The sequence below is a fragment of the Protobothrops mucrosquamatus genome, unplaced genomic scaffold, assembly GCF_001527695.2.
Source record: "Protobothrops mucrosquamatus isolate PMUCROS unplaced genomic scaffold, P.Mucros_1.0 scaffold2911, whole genome shotgun sequence".
NCBI classification, from domain to species: Eukaryota; Metazoa; Chordata; class Lepidosauria; order Squamata; family Viperidae; genus Protobothrops; species Protobothrops mucrosquamatus.
Window position 1 is genome coordinate 11,382 of NW_015388937.1, and position 27,828 is coordinate 39,209.

Below are 27,828 nucleotides of genomic sequence, written 5' to 3' on the forward strand. Positions count from 1 at the left end.
CCAACTGTGAGCTTAACAAACGGACCAAATCCATTAATAGATGGTGCCAATCAGACAGTTGCAGCCATTTGTACTGCAGCTACTGGAAAACCAGCTGCAGAGGTTGTCTGGGAAGGTGGTCTTGGTGAAATGGAATCCACTTCAACTTCATATCCAAATGAAACAGTCACAGTGGAGAGCCAGTACAAGCTTATTCCTACCCGCTTTGCTAGAGGAAGACGTATAGCTTGTATCGTGAGACACCCAGCCTTAGAAAAGGAGATAAGAATGCTTTATGTGCTTGATATTCAATGTAAGTAATAATATATTGGTGGGCATATCTTTTGTTTCAGTATGCACACCTATATTTTTGGGACAGACTTGGACATGGGTCATGTTTTACAAGTGGGTGTGAGAAAAACATTCCTATTTTTTCTTAGTTTAGGGTAATATAACACACATGCACACACAAACTCCAATCTGTTCTTTTATACATTTCATGGATCAGAATGATGATGACCATTCTTCTGATTTTCAACAATTGTAGTTCAGAGAGGGCTTCAAGCACTGTAAAATGGAGGTTTGTATTTTAGGGCCTCACTTGCCCAACCCTGCTTGTCACTTTTCTTTCTGTAAAATTATTTCAAGTTATGAATGTTAGCATAATCTTACATGAAATCAGCTTCAAATGGATCTGAAAGATATTGAAGCATCATCATCATCATTACTATTATTATTATTATTATTATTATTATTATTATTATTATTATTATTATTATTATTATTATTATTATTATTATTATTTGATGCTTTTTAATCACTCTTGACACCTGACAACTGCCTGCACAAGTTCCTGCAGTTTTCTTGCCAAGATTTTGGAAGTGATTTGCTACTGCCTACTTCCTAGGGCTAAGAGAGAATAACTGGCTCAAAGTCACTGAGCTGGCTTTGTACCTAAGTAACCCAGTAATCACTACACCAAACTGGGTCTTTAAAACATAAACATTAAATTATATAAAAATTGAGCTAACTAACTTTTTTAATATGTATTTTATTATGGGCATGTAAATACGGTAATAATAGCGGCTATGACTAATTTGCCATTCTTTCATTTGGAATTGTCTGCTTTGATGTTCTTAAACATGTTTAATGTGCTTTTGAGTATATATTTTGTTTTACGCCTTATGAATTAATTTGCAAATCAACATACAACTGTGCTTTTAATTCCCTAATTATCCAGATTTTGAGATGCAATATACAGGCCAAACATACTAAAATCTTAAAAGTGTTCAGTTAATGAAATTGATTCAGAATGTTTACTTAGATAAGTTAAATTGTGTTTGAAAGTAACAATATGGAACATATATTATGAATGAACACATAAAACTGTTTAGCATATACTGAAGATAATTTGTCTACGACAATTATTTCTGCTGATATTGGATCTTGCATTGTAAAAATTGAATCTAAATAAGTTATCAATCAATTTCTTATTTTCATTTATAGAGAAAAAAATCAGACTAATTTTGAGTTTGTTTCTAATATATCCATAAAACACAACACAATAAAAAAAAATCACTACCTGGTCCTTTTATCATAGGTGTTGATAAAAACATGATCAACTTTATCAGACTTGCTATGAAAAAAAAATCTACTTTTAATTCTATTATCACATTTTAAAAATTATGAATTGTTAAGAACCAACTTACATGTTTTTATCTTAAAAGTATTGATATAGGTAGTTTGATTTAAGGAGTTAAGAGATAAAAGATTATTTGGTAGCCTTTGAAATTATAAAATGAAGTGTTCTTCATTAAAGTTGCCTTTGTCTTTATATTTTACTCTGGACTTATTTTAAGTATTTCCATAATGGCTTATGCAAATGCTTATAATTATGTATGTTTGTAGATTCTCCTGAGGTTACAGTAACTGGATATGATGGAAACTGGTATATTGGAAGAGAGAATATTTTGCTCAGGTGTAATGCTGATGCAAATCCACTACCAATGGAGTTTACATGGAGTCGGTAAGTCATTCTCAAAATAAATTAAATTTAGCTAAATTAGATCAACTTATAATAGTTTATAATACTATATCATATCAATATATATTGTACAGGTAATCCTCAACTTACAGTTCATTTAGTGACTGTTCGAAGTTACAACATCACTGAAAAAAAGTGAGTTACAACTATTTTTCAACTGTTGCAGCATCCCCGTGGTCATGTGATCAAAATTTGGATGCTTGGCAACTGGTTCATATTTATGATGGTTGCAGTGTCCTGGGATCATGTGATCATCTTTTGTGATCTTCTGACAAGCAAAGTCAATGGGGAAACCAGATTCACAACAACTGTATTATTAACAACTGCAGTAATTCACTTAACAAGTTGTGAAATAGAGCAAAATTCACTTAACAGCTGTCTCACTTAACAACATAAATTTTAGGCTCAATTGTGGTCATAAGTTGAGGAATACCTGTATTTGTAATTTATTATATATTGTGCGCAAATACAGCAAAATATTTTGAATCTTCCAAAAATACTTAATTGGAAATAAAACTGTAGATTAAAAGGCTTTCTATTTCTGAGCCAGCAAATCAAACATGACAAATAGCAGTGTTGAAATGCTGCACTAATTTTCAACAAAGTTGACATAATTACATTTCCTATATACTAAATCAGAGGTCCCCAACCTTTTGGGCACTAGGAACCAGTTCCATGGAGAGAGGTTTTTCCATTGACCGGAGGGTGCGCAGTTTTGTGTGCTGCCTGCATCCTACAGATGAGACTTTGCTTGTTTGTGCCAACCAGTTGCTGGCATGCCGCGGCCCGGTACTGGTCCACAGACTGGGGGTTGGGGACCCCTGAACTAAATAACCTAAGTACATGTATAATTTGAATAATTTATTTTTAAAAAGTTAAAATAACTAAGTGTACTGTAAACACTGTTTTAAAACAAGCATAAAGTTGAATCTTCCTAATTGATTATGTAAATTAATTTATTTTATATCCACCCTGTGTTACCTGCAAGGCACCAGAAACTACTTTGAGATTAGGCCAAAGTAGTTTCTTTATTTTTGATCTCCTATTTACAAGAATCTTGCCAGACTAACTGCATTTTCTTGTGAACAGGCAGATAAAGGCTTCAATAGTCTGGACTCTGCCACTTCCTCCCACAGAGCAACTCCAAGCTAGGCTGCCTCTTTACTCTTCTCTCTACTGTAGTTGGTGATTCCACCACATTCTGATTCCACTAGTTTGACTTATAGAACAAATAAAAATAAAATATTATGTATTACCGTATTTTCCGGCGTATAAGACGACTGGGTGTATAAGACGACCCCCAACTTTTCCAGTTAAAATATAGAGTTTGAGCGAGAGAGAGGGGGAGAGAAAACTTGATGAGTAATATGCCAAACCACATGTGTAAAGGAATAAAATAGAATACCCGTATTTTCCGGCGTATAAGACGACTGGGCGTATAAGACGACCCCTGACTTTTGAGAAGATTTTCAGGGTTTAAAAAGTCATCTTATACGCCGAAAAATACGGTATATTTTTATTGTTGTAGCTCATGCTTTATAGAAAAATGTTGATGATTCATATACATTCATATAAGGATTTCAAAACAGTATTCTTAGGAAATCTGGGTAACTATATACACATATGTGAACCATATATATAGATCTAAAATTTCCATGTCACATTTAGTAGTTTGAATATAGCAACTTCTAAAACCTATGTTTTCTGGCAACATCAGTACTAAAACCTGCTTTGAATTTTCTGGTTGCCATTTTCAAAATAATGACCGTGGCACTTTGGAACATTCAAATGGTGGCTTTTAGCTTGTTATCAGTTAGCCAAAGCAGCTCCATAGGTCCATTCAAACCTGGCTTAAGCATCTTTGTATATATTATGTTCTATATACAGAAACTAGCCAGGGAATAGATCTATCTATCTATCTATCTATCTATCTATCTATCTATCTATCTATCTATCTATCTATCTATCCATCCTCATCTCATATCTATCTATCTATCTATCATCTATCTATCTATCTATCTATCTGAAAAATTAAGAACTATAAAAGCAGAATTAATTAAGAAACAAAAATAATAGATGGAGGAAAGTTAATTAATATCAGAGCCACCTCACAAGTTTGCCTATCCCCTGGAGTCACCAGTTTTGCTGCATAACAGGTCTTGAGGGAGATTCTGTAATGTGGGCACCACAACAGAAAAGGCCTGCCATTGAGGGCCTACATTGGTAACACATTGCGAGCAGAGCTCCTGGGTCAAGGAATGGGTGCAACTGGCACAGAATTGTGCAAAAGCCCATCTAACCATGACTGCCCCTTGCTCTATGTCAGATTTCTATGAAAGACTTGCTAGCATGGTTTCTTCTTTTTTCAATATTTGTTATATATTTTCCTATCATTTAGATAATATATGTATATGCATATACATGCATACCAATATATGCTAAGGAACAGATTTCAGAATATGAATGCTGTAAATAACTAACTATAAAGATGCTTCTTAAAATATGTAAAATATGTAGATTCCATTAACAAGATTTTATACATTATGTTTTTGTATAATTTTTGGTGTTCTCTTTGGGGTACCCATCATATACTCTAGATAACACTTCTGGAAGTGATTAGACATCTTTGTGAATAGCACTTGGTTGTCTTGTATTATTTCATGACAAACTAATGATTCTGTTGAATTCTTTTGTTAATAACATAATATTCAATGGTTACAATAATTGGTTTCATGAAAGTGAATGTATTTCTGTTCTGGAAAATGAGAACAATCAATATTCCAAATGAAATATTTGCAAAATGCTCATATTGCTCTAAATATTTTACAATTCAGGCTGGATGGACATTGGCCTGAGGGATTACAGCCTTCCAACAATACTTTACATTTCAACAGTCCTTTGTCTTACAATTATACTGGAACTTACATTTGTAAAGTGACCAATTNTGTGTTAGGGTGCTGAGAGCCAACGCCTCGTCAATCTTCAAACGCTTCGCCCTCGTTAAGACTGGATTACCAGCAGGAGGGGGCGTGACAAGTTTTGGATACTTGGTCTCAAGAGCAGGCAGACAAAGAAAACCCATTGGTGGAGTCTCCGTCTCCGTACTGAGAAAAGGCGTTCAGGTAAGACCAACGCCCCTTCTCTCTGCTGTAGTTGGTGATTCCACCACATTCTGATTCCACTAGTTTGACTTAATAGAACAAATAAAAATAAAATATTATGTATTACCGTATTTTACGGCATATAAGACGACTGGGTGTATAAGACGACCCCCAACTTTTCCAGTTAAAATATAGAGTTTGCGCGAGAGAGAGGGGGAGAGAAAACTTGATGAGTAATATGCCAAACCACATGTGTAAAGGAATAAAATAGAATACCCGTATTTTCCGGCGTATAAGACGACTGGGCGTATAAGACGACCCCCGACTTTTGAGAAGATTTTCAGGGTTTAGAAAGTCATCTTATACGCCGAAAAATACAGTATATTTTTATTGTTGTAGCTAAATGCTTTATAGAAAAATGTTGATGATTCATATAAGGATTTCAAAACAGTATTCTTAGGAAATCTGGGTAACTATATACACATATGTGAACCATATATAGATCTAAAATTTCCATGTCACATTTAGTAGTTTGAATATATAAACCCCAGCAACTTCTAAAACCTATGTTTTCTGGCAACATCAGTACTAAAACCTGCTTTGAATTTTCTGGTTGCCATTTTCAAAATAATGACCGTGGCACTTTGGAACATTCAAATGGTGGCTTTTAGCTTGTTATCAGTTAGCCAAAGCAGCTCCATAGGTCCATTCAAACCTGGCTTAAGCATCTTTGTATATATTATGTTCTATATACAGAAACTAGCCAGGGAATAGATCGATCTATCTATTTATCTATCTATGTATCTATCTATCTATCTATCTATCTATCTATCTATCTATCCATCCTCATCTCATATCTATCTATCATCTATCTATCTATCTGAAAAATTAAGAACTATAAAAGCAGAATTAATTAAGAAACAAAAATAATAGATGGAGGAAAGTTAATTAATATCAGAGCCACCTCACAAGTTTGCCTATCCCCTGGAGTCACCAGCTTTGCTGCATAACAGGTCTTGAGGGAGATTCTGTAATGTGGGCACCACAACAGAAAAGGCCTGCCATTGAGGGCCCACATTGGTAACACATTGCGAGCAGAGCTCCTGGGTCAAGGAATGGGTACAACTGGCACAGAATTGTGCAAAAGCCCATTTAACCATGACTGCCCCTTGCTCTATGTCAGATTTCTATGAAAGACTTGCTAGCATGGTTTCTTCTTTTTTCAATATTTGTTATATATTTTCCTATCATTTAGATAATATATGTATATGCATATACTACATGCATACCAATATATGCTAAGGAACAGATTTCAGAATATGAATGCTGTAAATAACTAACTATAAAGATGCTTCTTAAAATATGTAAAATATGTAGATTCCATTAACAAGATTTTATACATTATGTTTTTGTATAATTTTTGGTGTTCTCTTTGGGGTACCCATCATATACTCTAGATAACACTTCTGGAAGTGATTAGACATCTTTGTGAATAGCACTTGCTTGTCTTGTATTATTTCATGACAAACTAATGATTCTGTTGAATTCTTTTGTTAGTAACCTAATATTCAATGGTTACAATAATTGGTTTCATGAAAGTGAATATATTTCTGTTCTGGAAAATGAGAACAATCAATATTCCAAATGAAATATTTGCAAAATGCTCATATTGCTCTAAATATTTTACAATTCAGGCTGGATGGACATTGGCCTGAGGGATTACAGCCTTCCAACAATACTTTACATTTCAACAGTCCTTTGTCTTACAATTATACTGGAACTTACATTTGTAAAGTGACCAATTCACTTGGTCAAAAAAGTGATCAAAAGACTATTTACATATTAGGTAAGTTTTTCCCCTCCCCTTTGGTTATTTTCCCCCCTTTTTACATTTTATTTTTTTCTTAAATGTTCTATCAGTATTGTCTAATATAGTTGATTTTTAAAAACATTTTTCAAGATATGGATCCTACTCCATAATTTACTTATCTGCCTAAGATCTGGGTTTTTTCACCTAGCCCTTCCTGTTGAAAGGCAAAACAAATTTCTGTTCAGATCTTTTATTTTAAATATGTTTAATGTTTTGTCCCATATTTTATGTTTGATATTCTTCACTATACTGCAATTATTTTTTTGTTTATTTAAAATGTTTTGTAGGAAGTAGCAGATAATGCAAGTAAACAAATAAATGATACATTGTATCAAAGATAATTATTTACATTTTTATATATTGGCCTAAAAAACAAAACTACCAAATTATTTATACATTAAATTAAATGCCAGGAACTCTGTTCTACTTGCATGATTTCTGATTTACTTCAACAAAAAATGTGATAAAAAGATATGTATATCTCTACACAACATTGACGGTTTAATTATCGTTACAGTACCGGTACAAGAAGCAGATCGTAAATGGTGTATATACTCTGAATAGAAAGCTAGTGTAGCATAAGGTTACTTGAAATATGAAATGAGAAAGATTAGTACCAAGAGTTCATTCTGTCTTTACTTCAGTTGCTAACAAGCCAGTCTATTTCACTTTCAGCTCCACTACTTAAGTAAATATAGGGATAATTGGGTGTGGAAAATGAGCATGAACATGAAATGAGTCATTTCAAATATTATGGAAGCATTTCAGGTTCAAACTAATTTATTCTATGCTCAAAACAATATTTGAATGGCCTTTTACACTAAAAAGAGGACTTTCAACTTCCAAGCATGCAGAATTTTTCACATATAAAAATAAAATATTTTACATATTTGAAGGGATATACAGTTCATCTGTTTTACTGAGTTGTAAAAATATGACATGATACTATATGCAAAATATTTTGAACCTGTGCTAAATCTTCAAGTTAATAATTTATTTTAGATTCCAGACAAGTAAGATATATGTCTCATGAAAACAGCATGGTCCTTTTCCACCAATTTTCCGCCTATCTAGAAAGTTAAGTGACTTTGTGCATGAGCTGAAAGTTAGACGAAGAAAAATTATGTGCTGAATTTTCATCCATAAAGTCTGGATATAATGTAATGTATTGTTCAATAATATCCTTTAAAAATCTTAAACTGTATTAACATTTTTTTCTACTAGTTCTTCCTGTTTGCTCAGATCAGCATCTATCTTGTCTATTCTATTCCCCAGTGAGATATAAACAAAACATGAGACTAGAGAAAGAATTATAGACTATTTCAAAATGCAAATAAAATAGTAAGAGTGGGTGAGCTTCCCTGGGTTTTATATGTCACCAGACTGAAATAATTTAACATCATTTTCCATTAAATCAAAAAAGAGATCCATTACTGCTAAGCCAGACCTAAAAATATCATGTAGTAAATGATGCCGTCAAAAACATAATTGGGCTCTAGTCCCACTTTTTGCATAGTAACAATAAGGAATCAAAGAAATCTTTCCCTGTTGCTCTTTTAACAGCATCCCCTCTGCTGGGATGATGAAAATAAGGCTTTCACATCTGTAACCCAAAAAAAAATGTTGAAAGCCAGAAGCATCCCTTAATGCATGATAAAATGATTGAATCAACTTCCATGCGTGGTAATTTAGGTATTTAAAATATAGAGATAATACATTAGTGACACAAGAGCAGAAAGGATCAATTGAGAAAATGATTCTGTGATATTAGCTACAAAGTCAGCAAGCATTCTTTCATAAAGAAGTGGGAAATAAAAATAATGCAAGGCTACTTTTTCTTTACCTTAAAAAAAGCTACAATACATGATTTTAAATTTAGAAAATGATGGCTTATTTACAGTGAGTGGGAAGGGATTCCCCCCCCCCCTTTTACCTCTCCATATTAAGTTGAAGCTAGGTTCCCTTAATGACATTTCATTATTAATAATAATAATAATGATAAAGTTGGAAGGGACCTCGGAGGTCATCTAGTCCAACCTCCTGCTCAGGCAGGAAACCCTATACCATTTCGGACAAATGGCTGTCCAGTTTCTTCTTAAAAACTTCCAGTGGTTCTGATTATAATGGCTGTGTTCTGCTTCTTGAATCAAAGGCAATGTACCTTTGACCTAATCGAGTAGATCTATTCTTGTGACCTGTTAACTACTTAATTTTTATATGATCTTTTTGTCTTGTCTGTTGGCTGCTGCTTTTGTATTGTACACTTCAATGTCCTTCTGAATCTCTCTTGGAAATTTATTTGGAGGGAAGGATAAATATCTTCATAGGTAATTCCTGAAATGTTAAAAGAAATAATTGTTTAACTGTAAGTTTTTTTTAAAATTAGAGTTAAGATTTCTATTAATGTTTTTAGTTAAATTTATAACACATATTCTTACAGATCTATAATAAAATCAAATGTTTCAATTTAATTGAAATTTAACTGTTTGCAGCACAAATCTTTTTTAAAACATTGAGCAGAACACTTCTACTCAAATAAATTGTGTGAAATTATTTCAATATTATTTTAAAAGTGTTTTTTTTCCAGTTCCTGATGTGTTAATTATTTAATAATTATGGCAACTTGAATATGAATTATAAATCAAATAAGTTTTTTAAAAAATCATAATATTTATGGGAATAATGAAATGTTACATATAAAAAGTGAACATGATTTTTTTTCTAGTACACTGGTTATGCTAAACTTTAATGGGAAATGGTCCCAGATTAGAATCTCATTTATTTATTATTTCAATTTGGGTGGCAGTTATAAAATTCTGACTGGATATGTTGCCCATTGTTAGATAGTTAATATTAAGTTCAGTGTATAATAATAGTATATTAAATACATTAAATATATTAAATAATGGAAATATTCACTGTTTCAGCTATGAAACAGCATTTTAATTCCCACCATATTCTTTGCATTTCCAATCTGCTCTAGTAAGTTAGAGGATTCCCTGTAATAGACCTGTATTCTCAGAATGGACAAGGAGATAATAATGGGAAATTCAATTGTTTAAGTATGTCTGTTTGCATAATGATGAGGAACCCTACATAGGTTAGATAATCTCTCGAAGAAAGATTTTGAAAAGGAGTATTTGTATGCTGTCCCCATTTATTTATTTATTTTATTGAAATTTGCATGCCGCCCATTTGTCTACCAAGCATGCATTCTTCTCTTTTTTAACCTTAGATTTAAGTATGGCAGAGATTATTTGCATAATCGTACCTCTGTTTTATGCCTATATATGAATTCCTATTCAGAACCACTTTTCATAAACACATCCTATATATTTATTAATTTGTCATATATAAGAACTGCCCATCTTCTTCACAGAAGAACTCTGGGAAATGTACAATAAAATATTAAAAGTATAACATTTAAAAGAGTATATAAAATTTAAAAGAGGCAATGGATGTTAAGAAATTATTAAAAGACAGGGGAAGGGCTTTCATGGCACCAATCAACCTCACGGTTGTGTGTGCATCTGCCATGTTTTTACGCCTTTACGGAAGGCCAGGAGAGGAGCAACAGCTGAGAAAGCGCTCTTCCTGGATCCTCACTAGTTGGAATTATTTGGCTGATGGGTCCACCACATACATTCACTGCCTGGATTGATGTAACTGAATGAAGATGGTTCATTAGATAACCTAGCCCCTGGTTTTCTAAATTGCAGTGGATATTTTTGTGGTGTTTTTAAGTAAATAACTTGTGTGCATTTTCAATAGATAAAGTGGCCTTGGCGTAACAAACTATATATCACAGTTTTATATAGTTTTAAATAGAGCTGTTTAGAGATTCTTCTATTTCACTTCCTCCCTTACTCAAGCAACTTCTCTCAGTACTTTTACTTAGAGCAGGGGTCTTCAAACTTGGCCCGTTTATGATTTGTGGACTTCAACTCCCAGAATTCCTCAGCCAGTGTGCCTGGCTGAGGAATTATGGGAGTTGAACTCCACAAGTCATAAAAGGGCCAGGTTTGAAGACCCCTGACTTAGAGGGTCACTCATAGGTGTCAGTGGAAAGGGAACAAAAGAGGAAAACATTGCTTCTTGAGCTTTGGGAATTCTGGCACATTTTTTTGGTTTTTCTCATAAATATTTTTTAAAAGTTGTAGTCCTTTCTACGTGTTAAACATCTTTGTAAATCTCTCTCTCAGTCCTGCTTGTTCCTGTTGCATCATAACAGTTCATCTTCCATTTCTTTTTTGATACACACAATATCTCTAGTCCTCACCATACAAATTCAACTCCAGAAATGTCCAGTAGCCTCCTTCCCCATTGTTTAATACTGCTGCCTTTTAAATATTTTGAACTATAAGTCAGGTGTGCCTGGATCCAGGTTTCTTAATCAGGAATGAGGTTTCACAGTATCTGTGTGATGCTGAGCCTGATTTTGACCCACGAGTTATTGTTGGGGGCAGTTTGCTGACTGTAAACCACTTAGAAAAGTTTGTAAAGCACTACGAAGCGGTATATAAGTCTTAAGTGCTATTGAAATCATTAGGATAACTTACCCTACCACATATCTAAAATAATTCTATGTAATAGATAAAGCAATTTGCAGTAAAAATGTAAAATAATTTACATATTAGTTTTTTCACTTAAGTTTCAAAGCAATAAATACCCCTCGTACATTAACAGATGTCATAGCAATTCCTATATGTAAAATATTAAAAAATATATTCTGGATAACTGATGGGAAAAAAAATAAGGGAATGGGACAAAAAAGAAAATAATCCATGAAAAAGACTTCACAAACAAGTTCTAAAGGGGCAATTTATAAATAACAAAAAGACACTCTTGAGCTCCTTAAAATGATGCTCTTCAATATCTTCATCAACGATTTGGACGAGGGGATAGATGGGGAAATCATCAAATTTGCAGATGACACCAAGCTGGCAGGAATGGCCAACACTCCAGAAGACAGGCTTAAGATACAGGAGGATCTGGACAGACTTGAACACTGGGCGCTATCTAACAAAATGAAATTCAATGGTGAAAAAAGTAAGGTTCTACATTTAGGCAAGAAAAACCAAATGTACAGGTATAGTATAGGGGGAAGGGGGTACCTTGCTCAATAGTAGTAACTGTGAGAGGGACCTCGGAGTCCTAGTGGACAATCACTTAAATATGAGCCAGCAGTGTGCTGCAGCTGCCAAAAAGGCCAACACAGTGCTGGGCTGCATTAACAGAGGGATAGAATCAAGATCACGTGAAGTATTAATACCACTTTACAATGCCTTAGTAAGGCCATACTTGGAATACTGCATTCAGTTTTGGTCACCACAATGATTAGGAGACTGAAGACCAAAGCATATAAGGAAAGGCTGCTGGAATTGGGTATGTCTAGTTTAATGAAGAGAAGGACGAGTGGGGACATGATAACAGTATTCCAATATCTCAGGGGCTGCCACAAAGAAGAGGGAGTCAAGCTATTTTCCAAGGCGCCTGAAGGCAGGACAAGAAGCAACGGATGGAAACTAATCAAGGAGAGAAGCAACCTAGAACTAAGGAGAAACTTTCTGACAGTTAGAACAATTAACCAGTGGAACAACCTGCCTCCAGAAGTGGTGAATGCTCCAACACTGGAAGTTTTTAAGAAGAGACTGGACAGCCATTTGTCTGAAATGGTGTAGGGTTTCCTGCCTGAGCAGGGGGTTGGACTAGAAGACCTCCAAGGTCCCTTCCAACTTTTTTTTTTTTATTATTATTATTATTATTATTATTTTTTTATTTTTTTTTTTATTTCTATTTATTACAAGCTTTTATGATCTACTTTATCTCATAAGCATGAAACACTATTCTTATTTGTCAAGTATGCATATCATAACCATATTAAAAGTCACAAAAGAATCATGATGACGAATAGAGGAAGACATTTTTGCTTTTTGTCCTTCTGTCTTTCAAATGGCTTTCTTTTCCAGGGAGTTACTCCACAGTACAATATTCATCTATTAGGTGTCACAATTCTGTTGCCTTCATTTAGCCTCTGATTCTAATAGAAACTGGTAAGAAACAATGACTAGCTATCCAGTTTTTCATTTTGCATTACCTATCCAATTTTTCATATGTGAGCTGTATATAAAAATAGGAAGTAGTTGCTTTCTTAACAATATACACTTTTGGTATAATAAAAGTGTATTAATGCCCTAATTGATTGATTGATTGTTCCATGTGATTGATGTTAACTCTTATTTGTCATATAGAAAGACCTTCAAAAGAGGTAACCACATAGACATTCTCCAGAATGATGGCTCCCCAACCTGGCTTTTCCCAAAAACATGCTCATTATCACTGTAACAAGTCCATCCTAGCTGGGCTTTTTTTCTCTTTCCTAGCAATACAATGTTCTCAATGGGAGGGTCTCTGCATAATGTGTACAAAATATAATTTGAGCCTAATTATTTGTGCCTTGAGTGGGAACTTTGTATTGATGTGTTCTAAAATCTATGTATTTGTTTCCTTGGCTATTCACTATACTCTCTTTTGCTTTTGGTGTTAGTTTTCTCCAAAATTCAAAAGTGTCAGTATTCCTTTTGTCTTGCTTCTTGATTCCATTTTCCTGAGGACATTTCACACTTGACAGGGTTCACACAATTAAAAGCCTTTCTATAATCAGTGAAGCATGTATTTGACTTCTTTTTAGAATTCTTTGATTTTATTAATTATCTAATGTCCATCAGCAATATAATCTCACCCTAAATTTCTGGCCACTCTTATTTCCATGTAGGGCTCTAATTTGCATTGATGAATCCTAAGCCTTATTTTGCTTGCCTGTAAAATTAAAAATATTATGTGATAGTTTGCATGCGCTGTTAAATCTCTCTTTGGATTGGTATATAGACCAATCTCTTTCAGGCTGTTGGACATTGTCATTCTCCAGATTTGCTGACTTAATTTGCTTTGAAATTATAGATTCTTCTTGTGTTATTTGCTGTAATTTTGTAAATATTCCATCAATTTTTACCTCCTTCAACTTAATAATGCTATCTGACCTCATCGTCTACTACTAGAAGATCATATAAATACTATTAGATGCTATTAGAACAGCGGTTCTCAACCTATGGGTCGCGACCCCATTTGGGGTCGATCGCCCATTTCACGGGGGTCGCCAAGCAAGGCTGTCAGCCATTTTTTTTCCCCTTTTCCGGCGGGTGCCTTACCTCCCTTGAGCTGGGCCAGCTGGTGGTCGGCCTGCTCCGTCTCTGCCGCTTGCCAGCTACGCCTCGGCCGGCGCAGGGGGCGGAACCACGCATGCGTGGCGCTCCCAGGCAGGAAAAGTCCTCGATTTACGACCGGTTGGGTAGTCCTCGACTTATGACCGGTTTAGTCCTCAGCTTACAACCGGTTTAGTCCTCGACTTACGACCGGTTGGGGGTCGCGGCATTAAAAAGATTGAGAACCACTGTAGTAGAAGATCATATAAATAGGGAATATCTTCTAACTTATTTTGAATGTTGACATCTCTACTATACAGAATTTCAGTAGACTCCTATCTTAGTTTGTTGTTCTTTGAATCAGTTACTATCTGTCCATTGGCATCCTTTAACAAACCAATTAGAGGCTGGAACCTCCTCCTGATCTTGCAATCACTATGGAAGAATATTCTTGTTTTCCTAGGTTTTTTTCCCCCATAATTAATGTCTTTACAGATGTCGTTGCAATTTCTAACAACACTCTGAAATGTTTTGCTTTGTTGCTTCCTGAGTTCTTTGTCTTACTTAGCTTTGGCATCTCTTCTTGGCAATTTCTACTTTCTATTCTGACATCTATCTTGCTTTCTTTTATTTCTTGCTTTTTGGCAATCTCTTTTCATATTGTTCCTTAATTGACCATCAGTGAGAATCAGGACTTTGAAACAATTTCTGATGTTCTCCTTGAAAATGGTGGGTATCTTGTTGAAACTTGTATATAAATAGTTCATGATCTGTTCTACAGTCAACCCTGCCATGTCTTGACTGTTGTAACTTAGTGTTTTCATCTCCTTGCTCCAATAATATAGTCAATTTCATTTAGTCTACATTTGTACTATATACACTATATTCGTGTATATAGGTACCATTTTGGTTGTTTAAAGACTGTTAGCAATAATGAACCATGTGATAAATGCTATTTTCATAAGATCATTATCATGTAATTTTTCTTAAGGAGACAACCTTTGAGATATTTTTTCTTTTAAGAAAATGCAGAAGGTTAGGGTTTGAGTTTTTGTTTGTTTTTCAGTTGTAAGATGGTAATGGGAATCAGTGGATTTCACTTTTTAAAACTAATCATGTTATAGATCCATTCATTTATCTCTGTAATATGTTTGTTCATCTTTTTTATTTTTCATTTAATACAGTTTAATATGGGCATAATTAACTTAACAAATTACATAATAAGGATAAGTTATATATGCTATAGACCTAACAGTAATTTTTAACTTGATGGCAAGGCATTTCAAAAATAAGCTCTACAGACTGTTCAATTAAATGAAATATTGAATTGGATTAATTGAAATATTCAATATATATTAATTTCAATTATAATCATCCGAGTAATTAAAATACCTTAGTTTCTTACATTGAGCTTAAATTTTGTCTTGCCTACATTGCTAATGATACCTTTGAATGTGGTTTAAAAATTATTCTTAACACTTACTAACAGCTTTCTATTTTAAAAAACTCTCTAAACAACCATCCTCTTTTTTTAACTTTTGCATTTTCTTCAAGGTACTTTCCATAATATGTATAATTTATTTTCACATGAATCATAATTGTTAATATTCAATAGATACTAGAGATCCAAAACTTCCTGGCATGTTTAGCATGTTTTAACCCATCTTTCTGACTACATTGGTAATGTCATAGAGTAATAAAAGTAAAATTCTTTTGTCATACAGCGTTAGAACAGAGCTATTGCTTCAAATGCATAGCTTCTAGTTTACATCTTCAGCTTTTAACTTATCATCTATATACAGCAAAGAATTCTAATGCCTCAATTTAAATTTGCATTCAATTTCCCTGATCAACCTGATAACTCCATATTGATTATATGTATTTCTTAGATTAAAACAACATTCCCATACTAGAAGAAAAGTCTATGTTTTATGTCAGGTAGACATTATATACGTTTCATATAAACGTTAAAAATTATTTTAATTTTAGAGTTATTTCTAAAGTTTAGTTTTAGTTTTTGTGTTTGATTAACTATTTAAGCAGAGAGCAAGAATATCAGAAGCATTGCAATAAGCAAAGAACCATTAATGCACTGATTTCTAAATCCTAACTATAAATCATACTATATTTTGGAGGCAAGGTTTAAATTATATTTAGCTAACTTAGCATGCAGTTTATTTTTTTTTAGTTTTTCATTCTTTAATATTTTCTGAGGAATATCTAATCCGTGAGGGCATTCATTAGTTTCTTTTGAACTCTGACTAGAATAATAAGGAATTGACTGACTTCTCAGCTGATGGAATTGTTCCATGTTTGCTACAAAACTACATGGAAGCATTGCCATATTAAATTATTTTAATTATATATTTATAATTTTTATATATATTATCCAGAAGCTACACATAATTGTATTTTCCACCAATGGTAAATAGTTTTATAATATAATGAAGAATGAAAAACTATGTTAAAGTACACTTTCTTACTCATCAACTGTGCTTTCTTATCAGCTCTTAACTTAAAATAGTTTGCATTGACATTTTCTGCCTTTTCTGTCTTGTGTATCTCTTTGCTCTTTCATTAGATCCTCCCACTACTACCACTTCACCATTCACGATTCCATGGCTTCCTTCAACTGATGGCAACACAGGTTTAGCAACTCAACCAAAACTAAAGCTTTTTCCAACATCGTCATGGCCAGAAATTCAGGAAGACAATTGGGGCACCATCATCGGTAGTGCAGTGGGCGGGGCTCTTTTCCTGATACTTGTATGTGTCCTGGTTGGAGCTGTCTGGTATAGGAGAAGGAGGACGTTCCGTGGTGACTACTTCGCTAAGAACTACATTCCACCATCAGATATGCAAAAGGAGTCCCAGATAGATACCCTGCAGGTTGAGGATGTGGATTCTTACCCTGACAGTGTGAAAAAAGAAATAAAACATCCTGTGAACAGTCTCTTAACTAAAGACTACATGGGAGAAACTGAAAAAACAGACTGGAACAAAGTAGATACTATTAACAGATACCAGGACAGGTATGAAAGACCAATGGATTACTATGAAAGTGGAACTCTGGGAATGAAATACTTGGGTGATGAATGTTATGATGAAAATGAAGATGACTTAGTTTCACATGTAGATGGCTCTGTAATATCTCGAAAGGAGTGGTATGTGTAACAGTAACATCCACTTTCATGTCTTGACTATATATAAAGTTCCTTCATTAGCTGATCACTTTCAGATTGTTTATACTTTTTCTTGAGGAATAAGCTTTTCCAAGTTGATTTTCAAGCTTTTTATATTCTAACTTGACAAATGAAATGTAAAAACCTCATTTAAGTGTACTGAAGCTGCTTTATGATTTTTTTTTCAATGCTGTACTACTGTCTTTCATAAAAATGAATTTTAATATAGTGCTCTATTTGGCATATAGCACAAGAAAAGAACAACCTGCTACGTTTAAAAAATGAAATTCTTATAAAAAGTTTGAATTGAAACAGCTGTGTTGTTATTGTAAATGTATGATAAAAATTACTTTGATAGAACTTTCATAACTATAGTTCTACTTAATGGCAACATGATAGTGATTCGGAATCAGCTGATCTAAGGCACATTTTGTTTACAGAAATGACTTATGATATGAAATAATCTGATGGCACAGTTTTTTCAAAGCTTTATTAGGTTTTCTGCACAGAATGTAATACCTCTACATTTTTGAGCCTTGCCATAATTAGATACTGTACCTTTTACAGATGACTTGTTGCACTGAACCTGCTGCAATGGACATTTCAATGAACAGAACTTGCAATGTAACAGGAACATTATATATATTTTTACACTGCATCTTATTTCCAAGCAATGGAATACAAGAATTCAAATCTTTTACTTAAATTTCCAGAACAATCCTTTTGTTAAGGTTTATTATATATTCTTTCAATCAAATGGTTTTCCTTAAATATTGTTCAGGAAAGACTTAAGTTTCCCTAACGATTCTACTGAATATTTGTTAAGCACAAACCTATAAATGCATTGAATCTCAGATGCAACTTCTATATTCAATGAAGGTGCATTTTAAGAAATAAACATTTGAGTTATCACAGAATTTGGTGGTGTTTCAAGAAATACATGGGCTATATAAAGAGTTCTTAAAGAGGAGGGGCCACTTTAAATGCAAGAGTAACTTTATGTATATGGTAAGCTGCAATTCTGGATATTTTGAAAAAGAATGAAAAGGCAACACAAACATAAAATATTGCTTAAGGAGAAAAATTCTTTCCTAATAGTGTATTTCCTGTGAGACATTTGGGGATATGTATGTTGTTTCAAAAGAAATGTTGTGGAAGCTTACTATTAACCTAACGCATTGAATAGGTGGGAGGAGCAAATATATATAACAAAAGGGATGTATGATCTCTGTTGAGAAAGAGTAACTCTGGTGTTTAAAAAATTCTATCAATAGATTTAGAATGTAATTCATTGTACAGAGGATAATGCAGTGCAACCAATAAGAATCGAATGGTTTTAAGCATATGTGCTTAGAAGCAAAATCCATTGAAATCAGTGGAATTTTTCTTTTCATTAATTATAAAACTGAAAAGGTGAGTGTGTTTAAAGAGGTTGAAGTAACTTTAACATATTAGTTGAATTTGACAGCATGAATATATGAAAAAATAGTGCTGCTTAGCAACTGTTTTCCAATATATACTTGGAGTATTATAAACACATTACAAAAAGATCCACAGTATTGTAGAGCTTTTCAGCAATTATAGTATCTATAAGGGTTTTGACAGTACACTGTGATTTGGTTGCTATGTCTTTAAAAATGTGACTGCAGTAGCTAAAATGTGACTACAGCTTAGTAGTTATTCATTAAACTGGTTTTCTACATATCTCTCTCACATTGATAATTCAAGTGTTAACATTTTATTTGAACAAAATCTCTTTATTCTGATTTTTCATCCAACTGAAGAGCTTGTTTCTAATCAAAGTTAGCCTATGGTCAGATGTTTAAGCTAACAATGGATTCTAAACTCTGGTTGGAGGAGGTAGTAATTTGGTTTTGGATTTTGTTTTGAGGGATTTTTTTCCTGGTTTGGATTTGAACATAGCTTGTGGTCCTAGGAACATCTCCATTGTAATATGCTCTGTATGCCCTCTAAATGCTGTTTTGTAACACAAAAATCTAAAAGTACCCAATATTCTCCATTTTTTATAATTTGTTAAATTTATCAAGAGTTTTACAGTTGAATATGAGCAGATTCATAGATTTACAGTGTTCAATGTTGCAGTGTTTCTTAATGTATGTTTGGTGTAAATAGAGAAAATTATTGTAAGTATGAACAGTTGTGTCAAATAAATCTTTTGTTAAATTAACTTCTTGAATGTAGGTCATATGCATAAACGATTAAAATGCATATAAAATAAAACATTCAGCAAGTGGAGTAGGTTGGGAAAATTATAGAATAATATAGGAAAATATTGTCAAGTATTTTGGCATAAATTAATATGGCAATTATGAAGAGGTTATGTATTAAACACTTTTGGAAACCACTTATATAGTTAAATTTTACATAATTTACACTAAGTTGCACAGAACATACGGTTTTTTTTAATAATGAGGTTAAAAAATCTTAGTACAAATATTTGTTGACTATTTTAATTGAAGAGGAAAATGTGTAAGAAAGTCAGCCATGGGTAAAATTTTAATAATCTGCAAGCACATAAAAAGAAAGCAAGTTCTGTAGTTGGGCTATACAGAGGGCTATACAGAAGACCAGACATTCCACCCAGAAGACATGAGCATAATAGCTTTTTCCCATTTGTATTGTCCAAGAATAATTGTTGAAATGTACTTTAGAAGTATCATGATAGAAAAATAGCCATTGTTAAATTTATCCTCTGTGAATTTATATAACGGCATTCTCATTTAGTTTCTCCCTGGATTTGAAACAAAAGTGGTAATGCAGAAAATATAGGAAGTGGGCTATTAATAAAACCTGCATGTTATCTGTTGTTGTTAATTGCGAAGTCATGTCCGACCCATCGCAACCCCATGGACAATGTTCCTCTAGGCCTTCCTGTCCTCTACCATCTTCTGGAGTCCATTTAAGTTCACGCCTACTGCTTCAGTGACTCCATCCAGCCACCTCATTCTCTGTCGTCCCCTTCTTCTATTGCCCTCAATCTTTCCCAGCATTATCTATGTTTTAGTAAATTGGTAACTTTTTCAGAATGCTTTATTAAGTTAGTCCCACTAGCAATTTCACTTTAAAGAACACACAAAACTGCCAGCTTATGTTCAATAGGATCTACAAAACATAAAAATTCATAGATGGAATTATATAATTTGTCAATTGAATCTTAATGAACAATCTGTAGTTATTTATTTCACATATTCCAGTTTCTCAAAAGTGCTGAACTTGAAGCTTGCACATAATTATCCTATTCAAATAGTTTTAAACCAGTGGTTCTCAACCTTTTTAATGCCACGACCCCAACCGGTCGTAAGTCGAGGACTAAGCCGTCGTAAGTCGAGGACTAAACCGGTCGTAAGTCGACTACCCAACCGGTCGTAAGTCGAGGACTTTCCCTGCCCGGGAGCGCCGCGCATGCGTGGTTCCGCCCCCTGCGCCGGCCGAGGCGTAGCTGGCAAGCGGCAGAGACGGAGCAGGCCGACCACCAGCTGGCCCAGCCCAAGGGAGGTAAGGCACCCACCGGAAAAGGGGGAAAAATGGCGGACAAAAAAAATGGTGGACAGCCTTGCTTGGCGACCCCCGTGAAATGGTCGATCAACCCCAAATGGGGTCCCGACCCACAGGTTGAGAACCACTGTTTTAAACAGTCTAATCTCTGTTCAGCATCTGTAGTAACATTGTCATTAGATGTTCATTTATCGGCTTGGGTAACTTAACTGAGGAAATCCATTGTGCATATGCTCATATAATTTGGGATGTTTTTGCAAGATCAAAGTATTCTTTAGAAATGTTGATATTGAAATTTGAAAGTACTAGATTACTGGAATGTTGCCTATATAATGCTTAATACAATATGCTATTTCAATAATCCAACATTAGAGCAAGTACTGAAATATTCTGAAGAATGATAGGAAAAAGATGATTTCAAAATTATGTGTGTTCATTTAATAAATATAAGGCTCTCTAATAAATTACTTAGGCTCTGATTTTCAAGTTTACCCATTTATATTTAAAAATATTGTTTTATCATTTACCTATTTAGATGCAATACTGTAAAGTTAATCCATACTTACAGTTAGTGCAGCACCAAACATTGTTACTAAAATGAATTACTGTACTATATATATTTATGGAAATAGCTTAATTTGTGAAAATCCATATCTATTATATGGATGGAGAAACACATACAATGATAGAAAATAGATAATTCAGTTACAATAACAATGATTTTGCTGGCAATGAACAAGAAAGGTTGGTTGGTTAAATAAGACTAGTGCCTCATATACTTTTTCAGATAATAATTTCTAAAATGTTTCAGTGTCACATATGCAGTACATATATTAAAATCCAAATCTTTTGCTAAGCTAAGATGTACTAGAAATTTATTAAGGCAATTTTCTCAATGTTTTGTAGGCCTGGCACTGGAAAAAAAATGCCATTTTTTTTATTTCCGATATTTAAATTGTTGACCTAAATACTTTTTTTCATACTACAAGGCTATTAATGCATATGCAACAAAAAGAACTGTAGATTCTGTGAAATGTTTTTAAAGGCAGAAAACTACATTTTATTTATATAATTTAAGAGAGATTAACCACATTGTTTGTAACAATTGGTGACTTACATTTCAGATGTGCCATATAAGCAGTCATCATCAGTAGCTGTAGCTGGGGCTGTAATAGGAGCAGTACTTGCTCTCTTTATTATTACCATCTTTATAATAGTATTACTGGCTCCTAGAAAAAAGCGATCATCTTATTTGGACAAAATGTAAGTTGTTTGTGGTATTTTGTTTGAAACTTTATTCAAGTTCTTGGTTTGTAAAAAGTATAAACTCTGTTTTGATATAAATACATGATTTTACTTTTATCCTGAATTCATATTGGGTTTGGTAGCCCAGCTACTAATTGCGCATTCTATGTAAAATTAGCCTTTTATATATCTTACAAAAAAGTTCAGAGAAATGGGGAGAAAAAAACCTACAGTGCTATGTGCATGTAATCTGTTATAAAAGTAAAGTTGTGACTAGCCATCAGAAATTAGACTGCTTGTAAAGTTATCCAGTTCAAGATTTCGCTGGAACGGCATACACTGTTAAAAACAGATTAAAAATAATTATCAAAAGATGAAACAACAAAGAAGTCTAGGCATGAATCCTTAATAAGCTTTTGCAGGCTTTTTTAATTGCAGAATGTTGTTTCCTTTTGTTAGCACTAATATTGACATTGATATTACTTGCCTGTATTAGATAAGAAATGGTTGGGCAATTAGTGATTTATTTCCAAAAATGTTTAATGGGTATAGTTCTTTGCACATAATCATTATTCTGATCCATAAAAAAAACTAATGAAAGAAACCTCACAAGATGAGAAATTCTTAGATGAGTATAAAGGGCAGAATTACAACAATCTCCTTTTTTACGGCATATTGCCATTGTATGGAACAAGAAAAGTACAGTGACGATGGAAGAGGTGAGTGAGTATTGCTTTACTGGTTTAGGGAAAATTTCAACCAAGTGGTTATATCATTCCAAGATATTATTAAATGAAGTGAGGCAGTTGCATTATAAATAAACCCATACACATAATTCTTGAAAACATATAAGAATATTTCTGATGAAATTCTAAAGTGCATTTTCTCAAATGTCATTAATTTCTTATATTGTTTTCAGTTGTTTTGGTTGATATTTCTTATACCACTTTAAAAGAATACTCAAATACAGAATTTGCAAGATTCCATCAATGTAAAATTACACTACTACATAAGAAAAGAGATATATTTATTTAACTTCAACTCTAATATGAATTTATTTTTATCAAGCAGTGATAATTACTAAACCATACATTTTTTAAATTTAGGATTGATCTTCCACCAACACACAAGCCTACATCTTCCTATGAGAAAAGAAATATTTCTCATTCTCAGAAAGAAATAAACAATGCAGTAAGTTACTAATTAAAGGTCTCAGTTCCAAATCAAAGACTCAGTGTACTCCTACTGTATATAATATCCCATATTTGGAATTCTTATTTTCATTTGTAGGTAATAGTTGATGAAACATATACCTACTGTCAGTCTGTAGCTGATATAACTAAAATTTTAGATTGTGAAAGACTCACTTGGATTGTCTATTTGAAGAGTTGTTACTGAGGGATGTAATACGTTCATAAAGTCTGGTTAACACCATCTTTTCCCTTTTTCTCCTTCTCATATAATTACATAGCTAACACTGACTTTTAATATGTCAGAGGAACTCTATAAGTGAACCAACCACAGAAAGTCAGGATTGGAAAGAGTAGCTTTTAGGTGTACTAGATGAATTGCTTACCTAGAATAGCTGCAGCACCAGAAAAAGTGGCCACTAATGGGGTCACTTCTCTTCTACCAAAGAATCAGACTAGCAAAGGAAGGATAGAAGCCAGCAACACCAGATGTGCTTAATTCCCTCCCATCCCCATTGCTGAGGGAAAAACACTTCAACTCAAGCTATGCCAGGCATTTCATACTATAGACACTGTTAGCCAGACTAACTCCTGGGTCTCGAAGTGGAATGAAAGCCCACTCCATGGGTCTCTGAAGTACCCAGACATCTTTTTACAAAATCAGTTCTCCGAAAAGGATTGTGTGCAAGGGACAAGCTCGTTGGAGAAAGCCAGTTGGCTCAATGAAAACTGGAGCCCAAAGGAAAAGATACGGGAATTGCATACTTTTCCAGTAGGTAGGTTTGCTTCTAAAGCAAACACCTTTCCTATGTGTTAGCAACTGGCTCATTTGCAAAAAAAAATCATACTCATCAATAAGATAATTTTAGATGGCAAAATATGACCACAATTGAGGCTATATGGCAATACTTATCAAAAGTACACATAATATACTATATGTACTCATGGGTAGACCTATCCATGGATAAGCTGACTCCAGTTTTTAAGCAAATACTATGAAAAGTTGTTAAACCAATTCTAAACATTAAAATGTTCAAGGCTCAGTTTATCCACAGGTGAGCACAATGTTTTAGTAAAAAAGTTGAAGGTCAGCTTTTTGACAGATGAGCTTATATGTAAAAAGTAGGAGAATTTCCTGCCCTGAGTTATATATCTAAAAGATGAGATAGTAATATCAATTGTAAAGGACAGCTTTACTTGGAACAGTGTACATCCTGGAACAATATCTTTAATACCATCAAATAACATCTGCCTATCACAGATTCTTTGGAAGGACTTCATAGGTATCATCTCTAAAAACATCAAGCTAACTGGTCCATTATAATAACATGAACAGAATGCTGATTAAGGAAAAGCATTACACGATCAATTTCTACAAAAGGAAAGTGGATAAGGATAAAACCTGGCAATGACAGCTGGAAGAAAGGTTTGATTTTGGCTGCCAAAGAGCGAGCTGTTCAAATTAATGCAATCAAGGTCAGAATTGAAAAATGATTTAAAGTGCAGATTAATATCTGCACATATACTACACCAATACATTATGACATCCTAAATTCTTGGGAAGAACTCAATGGGAATGAAAGCTGGCTCCACCTAAAGAATTGGCAGCTATGATTCGACATTGTTGTATATGTATTACTAATAATAAACCATTTATTTTTTTAAAGGCTTTGATAAAGTTATAAATTAGTACTTTAATATTGGTAATTTTACATTTTTACAGTTGCGTTTACTAAAATCCAAACGGGCATGAAGAATAGTAGTGTGCAAAATATTTTAATCAAGCCATCAAATTTGAAATACCCAATTTTGAGTGCCAAGTATCCTTCTAATTGTATTCATTTATTGAACTTATTGATTCATAATTTTTTCTGCATTTTTTAAATTTTCATTTGTGTGTGAAAATGTTAAAAGACCTTTTACTAGCTTCTAATAACAAAAATATTTGTCAAGTTTATATAGCCACCCAGCTTATAAAAAGTAACTCTGGGCAGTGTACCTATTAAAACATGATATAAAACTATTAAAATAATTAAAACTATAAACAAATAGAAACAAAACCATGTGGGAAAATATTACACATAATACAACCAACGCATGGGCTCCTTAAATAAGAGGATTCCTGGGCTGGCTGGAAAAAAGCAAGTTTTAGGGGCTTTACTAGAAAGTCATGACAGAAGGCCATATTAGTGATCTTAGTAATATTAAAATAAGTTATAAATAAAAATTATAACTGATGGTAGGATTAGAAGTCTAACTGAGAGGGCCCTCCTAATCTCAATGGTGAGATTGGTCCCCCAATGAACATAAATGGAAAATAGGGCAGTGCACCATTTCAGTTTTCAAGACAAAGAGCTGTGTTGCTTTCGAAATATAACATTTTATTGCAACTTCTTTAAGCAAGATTTGCCTTTCTCAGGAACATGCATCTGTCACATGATCCCAGAGAAAATATGCATTTGATTTAAGGGGTTGCAGCCTGGTGCGATTCTTGTATCCTGGCAAGGTCTGAAACTTTTCTCTCTTTTTTTTTTTTTTTTGTCTTTGGAAACAAATTATTTAATGGACCTAATGAAGAATGCCTTTTGTGATGGCATTACTAAGAAAAATCAGGAAGTATTCAAATTGGGAGAGCACTCTTTAGCAAATGCAAGGATAGGTAGGCTTGGATAGAGAAAAAGTAGTTTCTTAGTTGCCATTAGTTGTCCTAAGCTTAAAAGCGACCTAATGCAATAATAGTATTATTGTGGTGCATGAACAAAATCTAAAAATAAAAGTGAAACATGGAAGGTCAAAGAAGATTGATTTATGATACCCATTTGTCCTTTTTTTCCCCTAGAAAATGATAAATTGCAGCCGATTTAGCTATGAAGATGAAAACACTGCATCCCAAGACAGAGATCAACAAATGTACCCAGCACTGAAAGAAACAAATTGCAAAGATTGGATCAATAAGAAACATCCAAATACAGGCAATGGAAGAATATATATCAATCCCAGGGAACATTATGTATGATTCAATCTCTTGTTGGTGAACTGATGTAGAAAGATATATTTGTCTAATCATAATTTTATATAATTTCTGATAATCTCTTCAAATTAGTGGTTTGCTTTTTTGTGAAAAAATATAAATGTTTATGTCATCAGCCATTCTCTATGCAGTTTAAGAAATGTCAATTTATTATCTATTAATTAGATGGGCATATAATAATGGTTAGAATCTTTTCTACCTATTTTTCTGAATTATTTCTACCTGAAATCTTCTTACCAGTACTTAAATTTTCCTCATTTCCCATAATAGTTGCCTATTCCATTTTGTAGTAAGGAAAGGCCACATGAGGTTATTTTGATATTAATTTAAGCCCTTATCACAGAGCTTTGCTTCAAGAAAAAAATGGTTTGTGCCTCATGCAGAATATTGATAAGTGCTGCCCTCGTCAAATATTAACTATACTTGTTCCCTTTTGCTAATGTCTAGGGTTGCCACTGGCTAACATAACTTGTCATATCTTCAAAAATACAGTACTATCCCTTAAACTATGGACTGAAACTTTTAGGATTAGTTGTAATACAAATGATTTTTAAAAGCTCATGTATTGCCCATGTTGGAAATAACAGTTGGAGATTAAAAGAGAAGTTTTAAGTGTTCCAGAAAGAATTATATATGCAAAATTTAAGGATAACGGGAATTAAAGCTGTTTTTGTTTATGCTTTCATTGAGCTGAGGGTGTGAAACAATTTCATTCAGCGTTTCTTCTGTGTTTTTCGCATGAACTATTCTGTGCTAATCCTAGCACAATAGTATATAATCTTATAGGCATAAAAGGCTCCCACATTCAGTGTTTACATCCCACTGCAAGATACATCAAACAGTTACTTTGCTTGCTTCTTCAATATAGTTTAAGATTAACTTCACCTAGTGTGCCTTTTCTTCTTTTAGATTGGCAAACAGAATGGGGAAGTTTTTTTCATGCTGATAGTAACAGGGTAATGAGAGAAATGTAGATCCAGACACCTACATTATGCTGCTTTTTTGTTGGTTTTCTTACTGTATGATGTTGTTTCATGGAGTTTATAGAAATGCAAATAGCTTTTGAATAGTTTTGAGTGTATTGCTAAAGATAACTATAGAATAAATTACAAGTAACTTTGAAATATAAATCAAGTACTAACATAGAGTATATGTAAGGATAACATAATTATATGAGTTTACTGGTATTCAGTGAAAAGGCATGAACAGTGCTATAGTATCTATTATGTTACCTATTTGCCTATATGATTTTACAGTACAAAATCTTAGGAAAAATGTATAGAAAAATATAGGGAGGTAAGAGAATTCAGAATATAATGTACATTATCAAAAAGTATTAATTTGACATATTAAAAAGGGAGTTATCTGGCATTCTGTTGAAATACTAAAAAGATGTTCATATTTTAGTAGCCTGAAAGTGTAATATTGATTCTGAATTAAACAAATCAAAAATATGAATTTGCATCTA

The 27,828-nt window shown here is 33.4% G+C and overlaps 1 protein-coding gene across 1 annotated transcript; it reads left to right on the forward strand.

Moving 5' to 3' along the window:
• On the forward strand, nucleotides 1-27,828 carry NECTIN3 (nectin cell adhesion molecule 3). Its single transcript, XM_029286107.1, has 6 exons — nucleotides 1-292; nucleotides 1,888-2,005; nucleotides 6,819-6,970; nucleotides 22,019-22,157; nucleotides 23,246-23,330; nucleotides 26,169-27,828. Exons 1-6 carry the CDS (start codon nucleotides 130-132, stop codon nucleotides 26,343-26,345), a joined length of 834 nt encoding a protein of 277 aa, XP_029141940.1. The 5' UTR covers nucleotides 1-129; the 3' UTR covers nucleotides 26,346-27,828.